Genomic DNA, 15,955 nt, shown 5'->3' with positions numbered 1-15,955 from the left:
TTTACTCTCCCATGGGGTAGATCAATGTCCTTTGCTGTAGCAGAGACCCTCCCATGGGCAGGTACATTGTAAGTTAGAATGTGCTATCTTAAGAAAGGCACCAGCATCTCACACAGGGTCAGTCAGCGAGCTGTGATGAAGGCGCTTTTCTGGTTGGTGCCGTGAGTCTGCCTTCTGTTAAATGTGGCCTCGCCGGGGACCTCTGGATTTAGCCAATAACACGCCACCACCCTGCCCTTCTTTCCCATCTCTTTGACTTCCTGGATATTGGTGATTTCCTGAATAAACAAAAGGGATAAAGTTCATAGAAATATGGTGGCAAAAATTTACAACTCCAGCCCAGCTCTTTGGATCCGCTTCAGCAGGCTCTGGAAGTCAGTTACCAAGACTTGGGCTGCCCAGGGAAGTGCCTCAAAAGTCTGGGTCAAAGAGAAGGACCAGCCCCATTCTGTGACACTGTGATTGTTTATTAAACTTAAAAATATATATATATATAATTAGGTTAAGTAGGACAAGTTAAGTACTCCATGGTTTTTGGAGATTTCTTTTTAGTCTTGAAAAGAGGATAAATAATAACAATCTTATTTAGACAGAAAGTTCCTTAATGACATCAGTGTCTGAGACAGAAGTTCCTGACACTTTTTAAAGGATAGACCCGTTGTTATAAGTGAACAAAGGTACCTAGAAAAGTCTTTGATGAAAGACCCAAAGCTGTGTCCTCCTTTGGAAGTGAGAAGAGGAAAGTACTTGTGTCTGTCACCCAGCGAATAACACAGGCAATATAAAGAGCCCCTGAGAATCATTTTCTTAAAAAACAAACAAACAACAAAATCAAATACTACAACCACAGCCTACTTTTTCTGTAGGGTTAGGGGCTTCCATGAACTAACCCTAACAGAGATAGACTTGATCTTAGCCAGAACACTGCAGGTTAAAGCCATGTGTGTTCGGGATGAAATGGATCATAGGTAGATTTAAGGAAAACCTCCCCCTTTAGCTAGAATCCTACCCCTACTTTCTTACTTTATGCTATTCCTCTTCTGAGTCCTAATCTACCTTGAACAGATAGGATATCTGGCTCTGCGACATTCTTCTGAAGTGCAGATTGCTGTTACTCCCTGTGGAATGCTCCAGATACTCCTCTGCCTGGGTTTAATAGGAGACTGTTATCCCTTCTAATGGTCTTGATCTGTCAGGGCTAGGAGAATAGACAGCTTTAGAGTTCTGGCTCCTCCTCAGCCTCACCTTCTCACATGAATTTATAGGTAAGTATAAGGACCCTGGGGATCTCTGGCCAAGTGGACCCATTCAGCCGTACAGTAAAGCTGAACCACACCCACTACTATTGATTCCTGGAAACTGCCTCTTTTCAGTAGCCTTGGTGTGTGTGAATCAGTTGTGTTGATTTTATGTAGTTGATTGTGTTGGCAGTAAGGGAAAATTCTGGTCTACATCCTAAAAGCCAGTGGTTCCCAAAGAAGGCCGTCCCCAGTGCGTGACTGCCAACACGTGCCGAACTAAGACATGGGAGTTGGAGTTAGCACTTTCTCAGCGCAGCGTTTCTGATTCACACCAGGCCGTTGAGTTGCGCCTTACGCCAGCAATTTCAGGGGAAAGCCAATCATTTCATCTCTCCCTTGGGAATCCAGAGAGTGAATCTAATACTGGATATGATCCAAATAATTCTGATGCTCCTTCTGTCTTCTGACATTTTACCCAGAGGGCTATAGAGTTTACTGTGGGGCTGGAACCGGATCTTTCCCATGTAAATAGCTGATTTGGTATCTGGGTAGACTTTCGGGGAATTCTCTTTTCATCATTCTTTCAGATTGTGCCCTGTTGCCAAAGTTTGTCACTTCTGTGATGATAACCTTATGGTGTCTGCCAGTAGACCAAGTTGATTATCAGGAAGAGTATTATCAGGAAGAACCAAACGGTAGAGGAACAAGGTGCTTTTTGGAAATGCCACTACTGGGGAAAAAGAAATGCACCCCAGATTCCAGAGTATGGTTTAAATAAAAATCCTGCTAGCAGACAGCTCTTCTAAGAGCAGTCTGGATATTGTTTAGGCCTGAAGCAGAGGGAGTTTCTGCGTCTTCTGGGATGGAGAACCTTTGTGTGTGTTGCTTGATAGAGTACGGTAGTGGGTGAGAGATGTCTGGGCAGCAAGGATATGAAGCAGTGTCCTGTAGGACAGTGGTTTTCAAGTGAAAGATAACAACCCATGCATACACGCCAGAAGTTTAATTTCTGGGTCACCAAGGCAGATTGGACAGAGACGTTACACCCGGAAGATGTCTCCTTTTGTCTGGACTCTGCCCCACCCCAACACTAAGGGGACTCCTCAGGCACTGGCATTACTTTATTTCATGTATGCTCTCTCTTTTTTGATAGCACTAAATAGGTCTTTGGTCTCTTAGGATGGAATTTCATGGTTTGGTTCAACTGAAAGTTTTCACAGGTGCCTTTCTTTTTATTGAAGTGCAGGTAGAATTGCCTAAGACTAGGGAAGGCCTCTCCATGAGTGCCTTCCTTTACATCTTTTCTTGTCTGTTCCTTTCTTTTCTTTTCTTTTTCTCACAGTCGTTCCTTGCCTCCCCACCCCCCAACACCTTAATATAAAAGGTTGTGTAGTCTGGGGCGCCTGGGTGGCTCAGTTGGTTAAGCAACTGCCTTCGGCTCAGGTCAGGATCCTGGACTCCCAGGATCAAGTCCCGCATCGGGCTCCCTGCTTGGCAGGGAGTCTGCTTCTCCCTCTGATCCTCCCCCCTCTCATGCTCTCTCTCTGTCTCATTCTCTCTCTCAAATAAATAAATAAAATCTTTAAAAAAAAAAAAAAAGGTTGTGTAGTCTGTGAGGCAGGCCCACACAGGGGTTGAGGGTCTCTGTGACCCACAGTCACCTCTCACCTGACCTCGCCACCCATGGTTAGCCATCGTCGGGCAACCAGATCTACACATCTTTTTTCTTCCTTCCTAATTCAGCAAAAATACTTAAAAGTAGGAACTATATTGACCCTCGGCCACCTCTTCCAAGGTGCTGTTATGTCTGAGATCTTATTGCATATTCATGCAGCTGTCTTTTATTCCTAAAAGCTAGATGGGGGTGGGGAGGGACTAAACAGATAGTTCATAGTTAATCAATAAAGATAATGGGAATCATGTGCTTCAACTGTTGTCCCATTAAGCCTCTTATCAGAGCTGCTAAGAAAGTATCCTGTTTTAAAGATATAACCCCTTTAATTGTATATGTTGCAAATAGGGGTTTTTTTTTCAGTTTATTTTTATTTTACTTCTGTTACTTTCATTTTTATTTCCATAATTATTTGTCTTTTGCCTTTACATTTACATAGGCCCCAAATCAGATAAATATATAACAATTCTTCTGTGGTCCCATTTTTTATTTTAAATACTGTAAAATAGGGGCGCCTGGGTGGCTCAGTCGTTAAGCGTCTGCCTTTGGCTCAGGTCATGATCCCGGGGTCCTGGGATCGAGTCCCACATCGGGCTCCCTGCTCTGCGGGAAGCCTGCTTCTCCCTCTCTCACTCCCCCTGCTTGTGTTCCCTCTCTCGCTGTCAAATAAATAAATAAAATCTTAAATAAATAAATAAATAAATACTGTAAAATAGGGACGCCTGCGTGGCTCAATCAGTTAAGCGTCTACCTTCAGCTCAGGTCATGACCCCGGGGTCCTGGGATTAAGTCCTGCATCAGGCTCCTTGCTTACCAGGGAGCCTGCTTCTCCCTCTGCCTGCCACTCTCCCTGCTTATGCTCTTTCTCTCCCTCTCTGACAAATAAATAAAATCTTTAAAAAAATTAAAAAAAATAAATACTGTCAAATATCTGGAATTTATTTTGGACTATGACATTAGGTAGGAATCTGAATTGATTTTTTTTTCCCTACATAATCTGTTCTAGTACCATTTATTCCATAAAAAGGTTGAAATCCATCCTTTCTAAACTGATTTGAAATGTCATTTTTATCATATGCAGAATTCTTTCATTTTTTAGTTTTTTATTTTAATTCCAGTATAGTTAACATACAGTGTTCTATTAGTCTCAGGTGTACAATACAGTGATTCAACAATTCTGTGCATTACTCAGTGCCCATCATGATAAGTGTACTCTTAATCCCCTTCACCTATTTCACCATCCCCCCACCCACCCCACCTCTGGTAAACATCAGTTTGCTCTTCATAGTTAAGAGTCTGTTTCTTGATTTCTCTCTCCCCCTACTCCCGCTTTATTTTTTTATTTTATTAGTTTTTTCTTTATGCTCCACACCTAACATGGGGCTCAAACTCACAACCCTGAGATCAGGAGTCACAAACTCTACCAACTGAGCCAGCCAGGCATCCTGCCTGTATTTCCCTTTATTCATTTCTTTTGTTTCTTAAATTTACATATGAGTGAAATCATGGTATTATTTGTCTTTCTGACTTATTTCACTTAGCATTATACTCTCTAGCTCTATCCATGTTGTTGCAAATGGCAAGATTTCATTCTTTTCTATGGCTGAATAATACTCCACTGTGTATTATCCATTCATCTATGGATGGATACTTGGGCTGTTTCCATAATTTGGCTATTGTAAATAATGCTGCTATAAACATCAGGGTGCATGTATCCCTTTGAATTAGTATTTTTGTATTTTTTGGGTAGATAACCAGTAGTGCAATTACTGGATCATGGGGTAGTCCTATTTTTAACTTTTTGAGGAATCTCCATACTGTTTTCCACAGTGGCTGCACCCGTTTGCATTCCCACAAACAGTCGGGTTCCTTTTTCTCCATGTCCTCGCCAACATTTGTTGTTTATTGTGTTTTTTATTTTAGCCATTCTGACCAGTGTAAGGTGATATCTCATTGTAGTTTTGATTTGCATTTCCCTGGTGGTGAGTGATGTTGAGCATCTTTTCCTATGTCTGTTAGCCATCTGGATATCTTCGGAGAAATGTCGGTTCAGGTCTTCCGCCCATTTTTTAACTGGATTATTTGTTTTTAGGGTGTTCAGTTTTATAAGTTTTTTATGTATTTTGGATACTAACCCTTTATCAGATATGTCATTTGCAAATATTTTCTCCCATTCAGTAGGTTGTCTTTTAGTTTTGTTGATTGCTTCCTTCCCTGTGCAGAAGCTTTTTATTTTGATGTAGTCCCAATAGTTTATTTTTGCTTTTGTTTCCCTTGTCTCAGGAGACATATCTGAAAAAATGTTGCTACAGCTGATGCCAGGGAAATTACTGCCTGTGCTCTCTTCTAGGATTTTTATGGTTTCAGGTCTCACATGTAGGTCTTTAATTCATTTTGAGTTTATTTTTGTGTTTGGTGTAAGTGGTCCTGTTTCTTTTTTTTTTTTTCGGCGTGTAGCTGTAGAGTTTTCCCAACACCATTTGTTGAAGACACTGTGTCTTGACCATTGTATAGTCTTGCTTTTGTTGAAAATTAATTGACTATATAATCGTGGGTTTGTTTCTGGGCTTTCTATCCTGTTCCACTGATCTTTGTGTCTATTTTTGTGCCAGTACCATATTGTTTTGATTACTATAGCTTTGTAGTGTAACTTGAAATCTGGAATTGGGATACCTCCAGCTTTGTTTTTCTCTTTTAAGACTGTTTTGGCTATATGGGGTCTTTTGTGGTTCCAATACAAATTTTAGGATTATTTGTTCTAGTTCTGTGAAAAATGTTTTTGGTATTTTTATGCAGAATTCTTAAATAGACTGTGTAGGGTCTTTTGTATGGATCTTCTATTTCCATTCATCTATTTGTTTTTTCTTTATACTGTAATATTTTATTATTGTGGTGTTATTATTAGCAGTTAGTAAAAGGCCTATCTCCAAATTTGGAAAAAATTCAATCAAAATTCCAAAAAGGTTTGTGGGGGGAGTGACCTTTACAGAAATTTTAAAGTTAATCCAGAAAAAAAAAAAAAGTAAATAAATAAAGTTCATCCAGAAGAATTAAGCCTTTTTTTATTCTTAATTTTACTTCCAGTGTAATTAATATAGTGTTAAAGTCTTATTTTAATTTAACTAATTTAAGTGTTCTCCTCTCCTTCTGCCCCATCTTTCCCTAGGGCAGGGGAAGTGGGGAGTACTCATTATCACAGAGATGGACCAGGAGTGGGAAGCAAGTGCTCTTAATACTACCCCAGTGAGCTGAATGAGACACTAATTGTTGCTGGAGGGGACACTGTCCCTGTAGTTAGACCAAACCAGGTGCGTCTTTCTAGATTAAGAAATCGTGGCTGTCCATTCTGTTTATGCAGAATTCTGTGGAGGCTCAGTTCTTACACTTTGAAATTTTAATTTCCCTTTTTTCCCCCAACTTCTTCAATTTCATTTTTTGTACTAAAATGAGGGTGGGGCACACTCCCCTGACGGAGTACTCCAAGCTAGGAGTCTGCATTCTTTCCCACTATTGACCTTGCACTGTCTCTGAATTCCATTGTCTTATCAGTTTTATTTATTTAATAAACATTTATATAATGCTTGCTGTGTGCAAGCCCTCTAAGTGTTGTATGTGCATGAACTTATTTAAATAACTCAGAATAATCCTATGAGGTAAACACTATTATGCCCATTTAACGTATGGGGAAAGTGAGACCCAGAAAGTTTCAGTAACTTGGCCAGGTTCACACAGAGTGTGGCGGAAGTGGAATTTGGATTCAGGCAGTTTGCCTCCATGCCACTCAGCTATGCTGCCTCCCTTCAACGTGACCCCACAAATACAGAGTGATGACTGTCTCCCAGTGTTGAACAAATAAGTTCGGGAATGTCAGGTGTTTCTCCCCATCCCTGCTAGAAGCCACTTGCCTTTGTCTAGCTTAGCCGCAGTGCCCATCTGCCCCAGCTGTCCCCAGTGGCCGTAGGGAGCCTGTGGTGATTTCTTTTTTTTTTTTTTTTTAAAGATTTTTATTTATTTATTCATGAGAGACAGAGAGAGAGAGAGGCAGAGGGAGAAGCAGGCTCCCAAGGAGCAGAGAGCCCGATGCGGGACTCGATCCCAGGACCCCGGGATCATGACCTGAGCCAAAGGCAGACGCTCAACCATCTGAGCCACCCAGGCGCCCCCCTGTGGTGATTTCTGATGCCAAGTGCCCCCCATCCAGCAGCCCTGCCCTCTGCCTGCGTGAGTGCACACGCACTTCCCTTTGTTAGCCGAGGAGAGCCCGTAAGTCTGTGGTTCTCCAGTGGCAGAAATTGTAGAAGCATTCAATGGTCAGCTATCACACTAGTATTTTTATGAGCAGATCACTTTGCAATTAGTGAACATGTCTTATTTTCATTTGATTGGGGGTGGGTGGGTGTTGTTTAGAATGAGGGACATTGTTTGGGGGCGGGGAGTAGATGATGTTCCCAAGGAAGTGAACCCAGCTTATGAGTTGTTTCCTCACCCCCTAGAAGCTTCTGTCCAAGCCCTCCTGCCACCATTCAGTTGATGCCAGAGCTCTTTCAGCATTCCCACCTGCCGCTAGGAAGGTAGGGACCGAGGTGGTAGAGAGGGCTCTGGGGAATGTACATTTCTGCCTGGAGCTAGTTGGTGGCTAATTTGTTTCCCCTGCTCCTCACTGTGCCTTCCCTTTGGCTCTGCCTCCAGCCCTTGATTGGGTCATGCCAGAGAGTTTGGAAAATGCATCTTTCTCTACCGTTCAGACACCCAGAGACCATCCACTACCTGTGCTGTCCTGGCTGAGACCTGGGGCCAGCCCTGAATGGAGACACATGGACTAGAGGGCTGGGTTTGTTTAAAAATTAAAGCTGATTACAAGGTATAAACATTATACTTACAGAAAGAGCAGGCCTTCTCATTTCTCTGCCGTGCACTATGTCCCTCTTTGTTCTGACCTGGCGCGGGCAACAGCCCTGCTGCCTGAGGGTCCCCCTTAAGACTCATCAACATAAATTTCCTCCAACTAAATGATAAAAGACCCCACTCAGTCTTCCTGCACTGTAAAACTAGTGTGCATTTTACTACCCATTTCAACTGCCAAATCAAGTGAAATCAATTTTTAATTCCTTTAGAAAAAAAAAATTCTGTCTTTTCTTCACACTGAACCTGTCTTCACCTTTCCACCTGGCTACTTTTTTTTGACCCTACTAAAAACTTTTAAGGTGTGCCTGGGGGGCTCAGTCGGTTACGCATCTGCCTTCAGCTCAGGTCATGATCCCAGGGTCCTGGGATCAAGTCCCACATGGGGCTCCCTGCTTAGCTGGAAGCCTGCTTCTCCCTTTCCTCCCTACTTGTGCTCTCTCGCGCCATCTCTATCTCTCTCTCTCTCAAATAAATAAATAAATAAATAAAATCTTAAAAAGAAAGAAAAACTTTTAAAAATATGTATGTTTCTCCAGTTTAATCTCAGTTATGCTCACTGGAATACGTTTTTTTAAAAATTTGATCTTTTTAGCAAGAGGGATAAAAGAGTGGATAGATGAGGACAGAAACATGAAGTTCAGATAAGAGAGCAGGATTCCTGGGTGGGGTTTTTGCATGAGAGATTGGAACACACATTCCTATTCCGCAAGGCCTCCCAAGTGAGAAAGGACGGCAGAAAGGTCTGTTCTGTACTGATTATAAAGAGGTAAGCGCCGCTGGATCTGAAGGAGGCAGCATGTGTGTGCTTTAATTCTCTGTGGAAACCTACTTTGTATGTATTACAAGGACATTAGGGCACCCTTAACCTGGGGGCTTGGACCCTGAGAAATTCTGTATAAATTTTTTGTACTTATCTGGGATCCATAGCTTTGATCAGATGTGCAAATAGATTAGAGAACCCCTCCCCCCACCTCTCACGCCTTGCCCCTCCACCCACCAAAGGATTAAGAGCCTCTGCTATAGAAGTGGTGGTTGGGGTCATTTTAACTGTGGATATCTGGTCTAGTGCTGAGAGTAAGAGGGGCAAGGGAGATGGGAGGGTCTGCTGGCCTAGCTGCTTACTCTAAAAGCTGCATTACCAAGCTCTGTGATCTTGAGCAAGCGAATTAACCTCTCTAAGCCTTAACTATAAAATTAGGCTAATGGTTGTTCCATGCTCATGAGGTTGATGGGAGCATTAAACAGAGTGATTCCTGTAGAGTGCTTAGCATAGTGCTTGGCACATGGATGCACTGTAAACATAAAACAGTTATTAGCTGTCCACATCAATTTCATCTCCCCGAATTTCATCATTCCCCAGAATATGTTCAGTTGCATGAGTACTCTTGCAGAGTACTCTTGTGCTTCCCTGACTTCAGGACTGATCCATATGCTTACCTTATGCAGTTGAAGGATTTATGCTCCAGAAGTAAACGCTGCAAAAATGGGACATCAGAAGCTCTTTCTGTATAGCCTTGAGGGAAGGAAATTGAAGGAACTTCGATTGAAGGGGACTGGTTAAGGGCTCCTGGATTCGGTTATATCACTGTCCTGGGGCGAAGGCTGCTGGCTCCCAGCGCCTAGTTTGCCATAGCTGATAGGGCTCTCGGTTACTCCTAAGGGCGTAATCTCTCTTCAGATCTACAGCTGCATTGGATTTCAATCTCCATCACAAAGGGGCACTTTTTTCACTTTTGTCCTTATTCTCACCACCACCATCATCCATTATTACTCACTAGAGGTCCTTCTGATCCAGCTCTTCTTTAAAAATAAGAGATAAAGTGCCAGTGCTCATCATGATAAACTATAAAATACATCTCTCGTTCTCCCTTTTTCTGTGCTCTTCATTCTCTGGACACATTAGTATATGGACGTGTTCCCAAAAGAGTCAGGGGAGATGTCAGTATTAATTTAATTTAGGAAACATGTCAGTGTTGCTCCTCCAAAAAGGTGCTGGTAGGGGCGCCTGGGGGCTCAGTCGGTTAAGCGGGTGCCTTCAGCTCAGGTCGTGATCTCGGGGTCCTGGGATTGAGCCCGGCGTCGGGTTCCCTGCTTAGCGGGGAGTCTGTGTCTCCCTCTGCCCCTCCCCTGCTCTTGCTCTCTCTCTCTCAAATAAAATCTTTAAAAAATAAAGTGCTGGTATGCTCTTCTAGTATGCACTAAATCACTTTTTCCCTCACTATTTTAATTAAAGTTTAAACAAATGTATTAAATTAAGTTTTATTGTAAAGGTACATTTTCAGTCACCATAAAGTGCGACACGAGCTGTTCTTTGCAATTAAATCATTTGTCCCTTTAATCCGAAGACGGCGAGTTCAGTACTCCCTGGACCTGAAGCAGGCAGCCCCTGAGCAGTTTTATGTGAGCTAGGAGTCCCAGGCCGGAAGCCTCCCAGCCTGAAAGTCCCCAAAGAGCAGCACTCTGTGGACCCGTAGGCTACCCTCCCTTCGAGTAAATGACCCTCTTTTCCACTGACAGGGAGACCTAACGGGAAGCTTAGCTCCTAGGATCGTGTCAGTCAGACCAAGCCGAGGTGTTGCCTATTCTGTCAAAAAGCAAATGAAGATTCATCTGTCGTACAGCTCTTTTCCCTTTAGAATCATAGGTCTTTTTTATTTTCATTTTTTTTAAGATTTTATTTTTAAGCAATCTCTACACCCAGCATGGGTCTGGGACACACGACCTCAAGATCAAGAGTCACATCCTCGGCTGACTGAGCCAGCCGGGTGCCCCTGGAATCATGGGTCTTTTTTAAATGGAGGGGGAGGTAGAGCATACTCGCAGACCTGAAAAGATCACTTCTTAGAAGGAATCAGATGGGGGCGCCTGGGTGGCTCAGTCGTTGAGCGTCTGCCTTCGGCTCAGGTCATGATCTCAGAGTCCTAGGATCGAGCCCCACATCCGGCTCCCTGCTCTGCGGGAGGCCTGCTTCTCCCTCCCCCACTCCCCCTGCTTCTCCCTCCCCCACTCCCCCTGCTTGTGTTCCCTCTCTCGCTGTGTCTCTCTCTATCAAATAAATAAATAAAATCTTAAAAAAAAAAAAAAGGAATCAGATGAGGATGGCTGAGTAAGAAGAGGGTGGAGGGGTGAGTACGTGAGGGCCTACAGCTGGGGCCCCTGGGAAGCAGGCGCTGCACTGGGGAGCGGCAGCCCTGCAGTCAGCACCCAGGGCCCGGATGCTTCAAATGCCCTCTGGACAACACGCTTTCCTTGCAGACATCATTTCCCTATTTAAGTCAACTAACTCTTTTCTTAAAATGATAGTTTTCATTCTGGAAAACATGTTGGTAGATGTCATACCAGGAAAATAACTTTCACTTTAGCTGTCTTTTAGCTTTTTGACTGTAAGCACTGACCATCATTATTTAGGACCTTCATCATTTTCTTGTCTTCCTCCTTTCTTTCCTTTTCTGTTTTTACTACTATGGCCCCCACCGTCACCATAACCCCTTTGCCAGTGACTAAGCAAGCACCCTCTGCACTGTAGAACAGGAAGGTGGGTAGAACGGAGCCATGAGCCCTATTTTGTGGAGGCAGCTAAAGCTGGGACTTGCCCAGTGTCACTCAGCAACTAAATGGTGAAACTGGAAAGCAAACCCGGTTCTCCAGTACTCTCTACTGCCTGATGTGGGCCCCTTCCTTCCTCTTCACTCCTTCTTGCCAACCCACCCAACCAAGGAAGTCAAGGAGATATAAAACAAGTGAAAACCATTGTCTTTATTATTCATCTGATTCAGCTGTTCCTTTGTGTGGTCACTGTTTTGCAGGATTGTTTTAAGGAGTGGTTATAGCCATATTTTACTCACCTTAGAAGTCAGTGTCATGATAAATCTTAGCAGAGGCAAATAAATAAATGGCATCAAAACGCAGGATCTCTAAAGGTGTGCTGTCTAATACAGTAGCTACGATTTGTGGCTGTTGGATTTAAATGTGAGTTAATTAGTAAAATAAAAAAATTAGTTCTTCAGTCACAGCCTCATTTCAAGCACTCAACAACCATGTGTGGCCTGAGGTATTGTATTTTTTATTCTCATTTATTCAGATTTAAATGTAAATAGGTATGGGGCGCCTGGGTGGCTCAGTCGGTTAAGCGTCTGCCTTCTACTCAGGTCATGATCCCAGGGTCCTGGGATCGAGCTCCGCATCAGGCTCCTTGCTCAGCGGGGAGCCTGCTTCTTCCTCTGCCCCTCCCCCTGCTTGTGCTCACTCTCTCTCTCAAGTAAATAAATAAATAAATCTTAAAAAAAAATTTTAAATGTAAATAGCCACATGTAGCTAGTAGCTACTATCATGAACTGCACAGATACAGAACATTTTCATCATTGCAGAAAGTTATATTGCATAGCATTGATCTAAAGGCTATATAGCAAAAATACTGTGCTCTTCTGGCAAGTTGTGCCCCCTCTGCACAGAGAAGGACAACACTAATACTTCATGAGCCTTGCCTCCCAGTGACCTTCTCAGCTCATAGACAGCATGGCTGTCCTTAAAAAAAAAAAAAAACCCACTACCATGTGACTGCAGTAATCCGCAACCAGTAAACAGCTGGGCAGGAGGGTTGCAAGAAGAACTGGCCTATTTTTGTGTACCGCAGAGACCGGAGCAGGAAAACCTGAGACAAGAGGCAGTGGAGACACCTAGACCCACTTCCTAGTCTCTGTATGCATGACCCAGGCCACTTACACGTTTCCACCCAGATGCCTTACAAATGCAGATTTCTCTTGGCTACAGGCATCTTGAGGCGAGGCGCTTTAATGATTTATAGTGACCCCAAAAAGGATCAAATATCCAGAGCCCAGTGGGTCACGAGGCTGAAAGAAGCCATTACTATTGGATGAATTCCAGATTTCACCACGAAAACATGGCTGCTTCTGAAATAGGAACATAGAGGTGTATACCGGGGCTCTCAATTCTAGAATACCCAGAGGGCTTTACAGTTACAGTTTTCTGCCCCAGATGTGTTACTGCCCAGCCCTTTTATAGCACTGAAGCTTGTCCTCCTTCCCGACTCCATTCACAGTTACCTCCTAAAATCCAAAATGCCTTCTAGAATAGCTGTCAGAGGGAAATGGCGGTTTTTCTGACACCCCACTCTTGCCCATCCAGGGAGATAGGTCGATCACACTAATCTTAGGGGCCAGCAGAGACTCTTTCGTCCCATTCCCTTTAGTGCCTGGAGCATTGTATGCAGTAACTCTTAATTACTATTGCTCCTGCTGTTGTTGTTGTTGTTGTTGTTATTATTTTTAAACACTCAGACTGAACGGGAAAGATATTAGTCTTCAGAGGGTTCACTTTTAGCTCCTCTGGGACACATTCTTGGGATCTGGTCCAGTGAGCCTCCATTTGGAGGGAGCAGTGTGAGATCCACTCCCTGGGAATCCCTGCCTTAGAAAGCCTCTGTTACTGATAAAGCATAGTGTGCCCCTCAGGCATGCTAGAGAAACCAAACTGAGATTCAGTTCTCTAGAATGACCAGGTCTTTCCTGTCACTCATCAGACACAGCCCCCACAGCTGGAGGGGTTTCTAATTGTCAGGGTTCTTTGGTGCCTTTGTTTGTCTCCCGTAAAAATGCTGACCTGTGGATACCTCCAGAAAGACCAGGGCTCTCTTGAAAGTGTCAGTGTGATGTTTAGATTCATCTTTCTCCTTGCAGAGTCTGCTCGTCCAGAGGGGGTGGTGTACTGTTTCCCCTATACCATTTATAAATAAGGGTGGCCGCAGGCATTCATCATTTGTACACCAGAAATTGCTAATCTAGGCTCTGCTACTTGAAGACTTAAGGACTACAGAAAGGAAGAACCTTTACAATGAAATGACAGGCTGCTACACACTGGTCTCTATTCTTAGTATTCATCTGAGCCATGGCCATGTCCTTCCGAGGTAGCTTTTAGGCGCTTTCCATATTAAAAGCTGAATGCCTCCAGACTTGGCTCCCCAGGGCCCCGGAGGGAATTAGCATACATTGTCAAGCTAGGTTGGCATACCTTCACAACTCCTTGGTCTGACTGTGTCAGGTATTCTCAGCTGGGGGACCTTGGTGAGCCAGGGACATTCTGGGCAAAAGACTCAGGGCAGAGATTCCCAAGTGGTGCCTGCCACCTGGCAGATGGACTGACCAGTCTCCTCTCCAACCCCAGTGTCATGAGGGCCAAGTTACATGTGTCCTTATCTCATTCTCCTTCCCTTTAGGTCCCCACATCTTTCTGAGTCTTTGTATTCGAAAGACAGATTCTGGTCTTAGATGATTCCAGCAGAATCTTGGTGCCTGTCATTGCAGGTAATATTCTGTAAAGGGAATTGTTTTTTTTGTTGTTTTTTTTTTTTTTTTGGCATACCAAATCCAGAGCCATAATTGGACAACTTTAATTGGAGTCATTTCTGTTTAATACGTGGATGAAAAAGTAGGTTTTAATTGAGCATGTAAAAAGGTTCACACAAGAACCAGAATATCATGACAGGAACAACTCCTACAGAATGCAGTCTTTAAGGTTCTTGGGGAAAGTGGACTTGCCTCTTTTTATTTATGCTTCCATTAGGATTTTGAAGGAATGTCAGCGCACTGTTATTAACGCTGATAGCTTGTACATCGCAGCCAGTATGGTTTGGGGCCCTCTGGCTCTCAGGTTACCTGTGTAAACACAGGGATTCGCTTCCCAGCACCACCATTTGCGTAATAAAGAGCAAATGTGCAGAGCCCAGCAGTGGCGGCCTGGCACAGCCGTAACCTGAACAGGATAAACACGCTTCCTTTTTGTATGATGCTCTCTCCCCATCCTCCTGCCAAGAGCAGGATATCAAGTGAAGGGGAGGTTGTGGTTGGAGTCAGTAAAGTGAATGTCTAAGTGGCACCTGCCCCATTCAGCAGATCTGCTTCCCCGGGGCCTCCCACTGCACATCTGCTCCTGACAAAGCCTCTTTTCTCCTCCTGTTGGTCAGACTGAGAGCAAAGACCCAGCAAGGAGACATATTGGTTTTGCTTTGTCAGAACAATTGCCTGTGACATTATAATTACACCAAATCTTCATTATTAGAAAGGCCCCTCTTTGGAGAGTTTCAGAGGCTGAATGGGGTTTTTGAAGTGAAATTGATGAACACATCTTTTCCGTTGTAAAGCTAGCAATTGGATCTGAAAATCACTGAAGGGGTCTAAATCTGGAAACTGAGACACTGCTCTGAGACAAACCTTGCTATCAGATTGGCTCCCGAAGCCGGCGTCCAGCAATTCTTCGGGTTTTGCCCAGCCCAGCCTTTCCGTACTGCTCGTAGTCCTACACTGCAGAGCTGTGCTATATTGTTCTCCGATGCTGGTGGAGTTTCTCACCTGGGGGCCCTGGGGGAGGGGGAGGTGGTGTTAAAAATAAGTTGATGGGGTAGAGCAGCAAAGGGGGAAGAAAAAAACAACCCTGATATAAATAAGGGAAATGCGAGGAAAACATATTTTAGGTGAATGCAGAGCATCCAGTTTCAGATTGAGTTTCCAGTTAACAAAGGCAACTCTTACCGTGTTCTACAGTGTGCGCACGATTGAGGCATGTTTATGCTGTGGAGGTGGTTCACTGGAAGCTCGGGAAAGGTTTTAGAGCTGCACTATTTAAACTTTAATTAAAGTCAAAGTAAAGATTGAGCTCCTCCGTCCTACTAGCCACATTTCATGTGCTCTGCAGCCACCATATTGACCAGCGCACAAATAGAACGTGGCCATCTTTACAGTGAGTTCTGGTGGACAACACTGTGTTAGAGATTAGTCCAAACTTTTTGAAATGGTTTCTTGACTGCTTTTGCCAGCCTTGGAGTTTCTATTTCAGCTTTGTTGGAAGGGAAAAAGGGAATTTGGAATTTGCCTGGATGTTTTTGGAACAACTCCTTCCAGCCATATCACTTAGATTGTGATCTTTATCTTCCCACCTTAAAAAAATTGTTTTCCTCCAAGAATCTCATGGCCTTTCCCCACCCCTCACATACGCCCAAAATAATAGTAATGAATTATAACTATGAGAAAGGACTTTAATTTTAGGAAGGTCCACTTTCAGCTGGACTACTCCCTGGTCTTCCCCTCCTTAAGCTTTCACGGCCCTGCTGTTTGGAGAGTTTTCT

At 43.7% G+C, this 15,955-nt stretch overlaps 1 protein-coding gene and 1 non-coding gene across 8 annotated transcripts in view; one reads left to right on the top strand and one right to left on the bottom strand.

Annotated features, from left to right (window-relative positions):
- Positions 1–15,955, top strand: part of NRF1 (nuclear respiratory factor 1) — a 131,359-nt gene that overhangs the window by 98,686 nt on the left and 16,718 nt on the right. Inside the window, exon 12 of one of the 7 annotated variants that reach the window (XM_081800102.1) lies at positions 14,051–14,138. The exons of 5 other annotated variants lie outside the window; for them this stretch is intronic. In XM_081800102.1, coding sequence (XP_081656228.1) covers positions 14,051–14,106 — 56 coding nt within the window. In that variant the 3' untranslated portion in view covers positions 14,107–14,138. Of the gene's footprint in view, positions 1–6,079; positions 6,517–14,050; positions 14,139–15,955 lie in introns of those variants that run through there. One more of the 7 variants, XM_031023652.2, reaches the window with a different exon arrangement.
- On the bottom strand, positions 4,283–4,355 carry TRNAR-CCU (transfer RNA arginine (anticodon CCU)). The gene has a single exon. It is a non-coding gene; the product is annotated as a tRNA-Arg (tRNA).

This window comes from Leptonychotes weddellii, chromosome 12 (assembly GCF_054177405.1).
Source record: "Leptonychotes weddellii isolate Sample4059 chromosome 12, ASM5417740v2, whole genome shotgun sequence".
NCBI lineage: Eukaryota > Metazoa > Chordata > Mammalia > Carnivora > Phocidae > Leptonychotes > Leptonychotes weddellii.
Note: the sequence above shows the minus strand (reverse complement) of the source record. Positions and strands in the feature narration are given on the sequence as shown.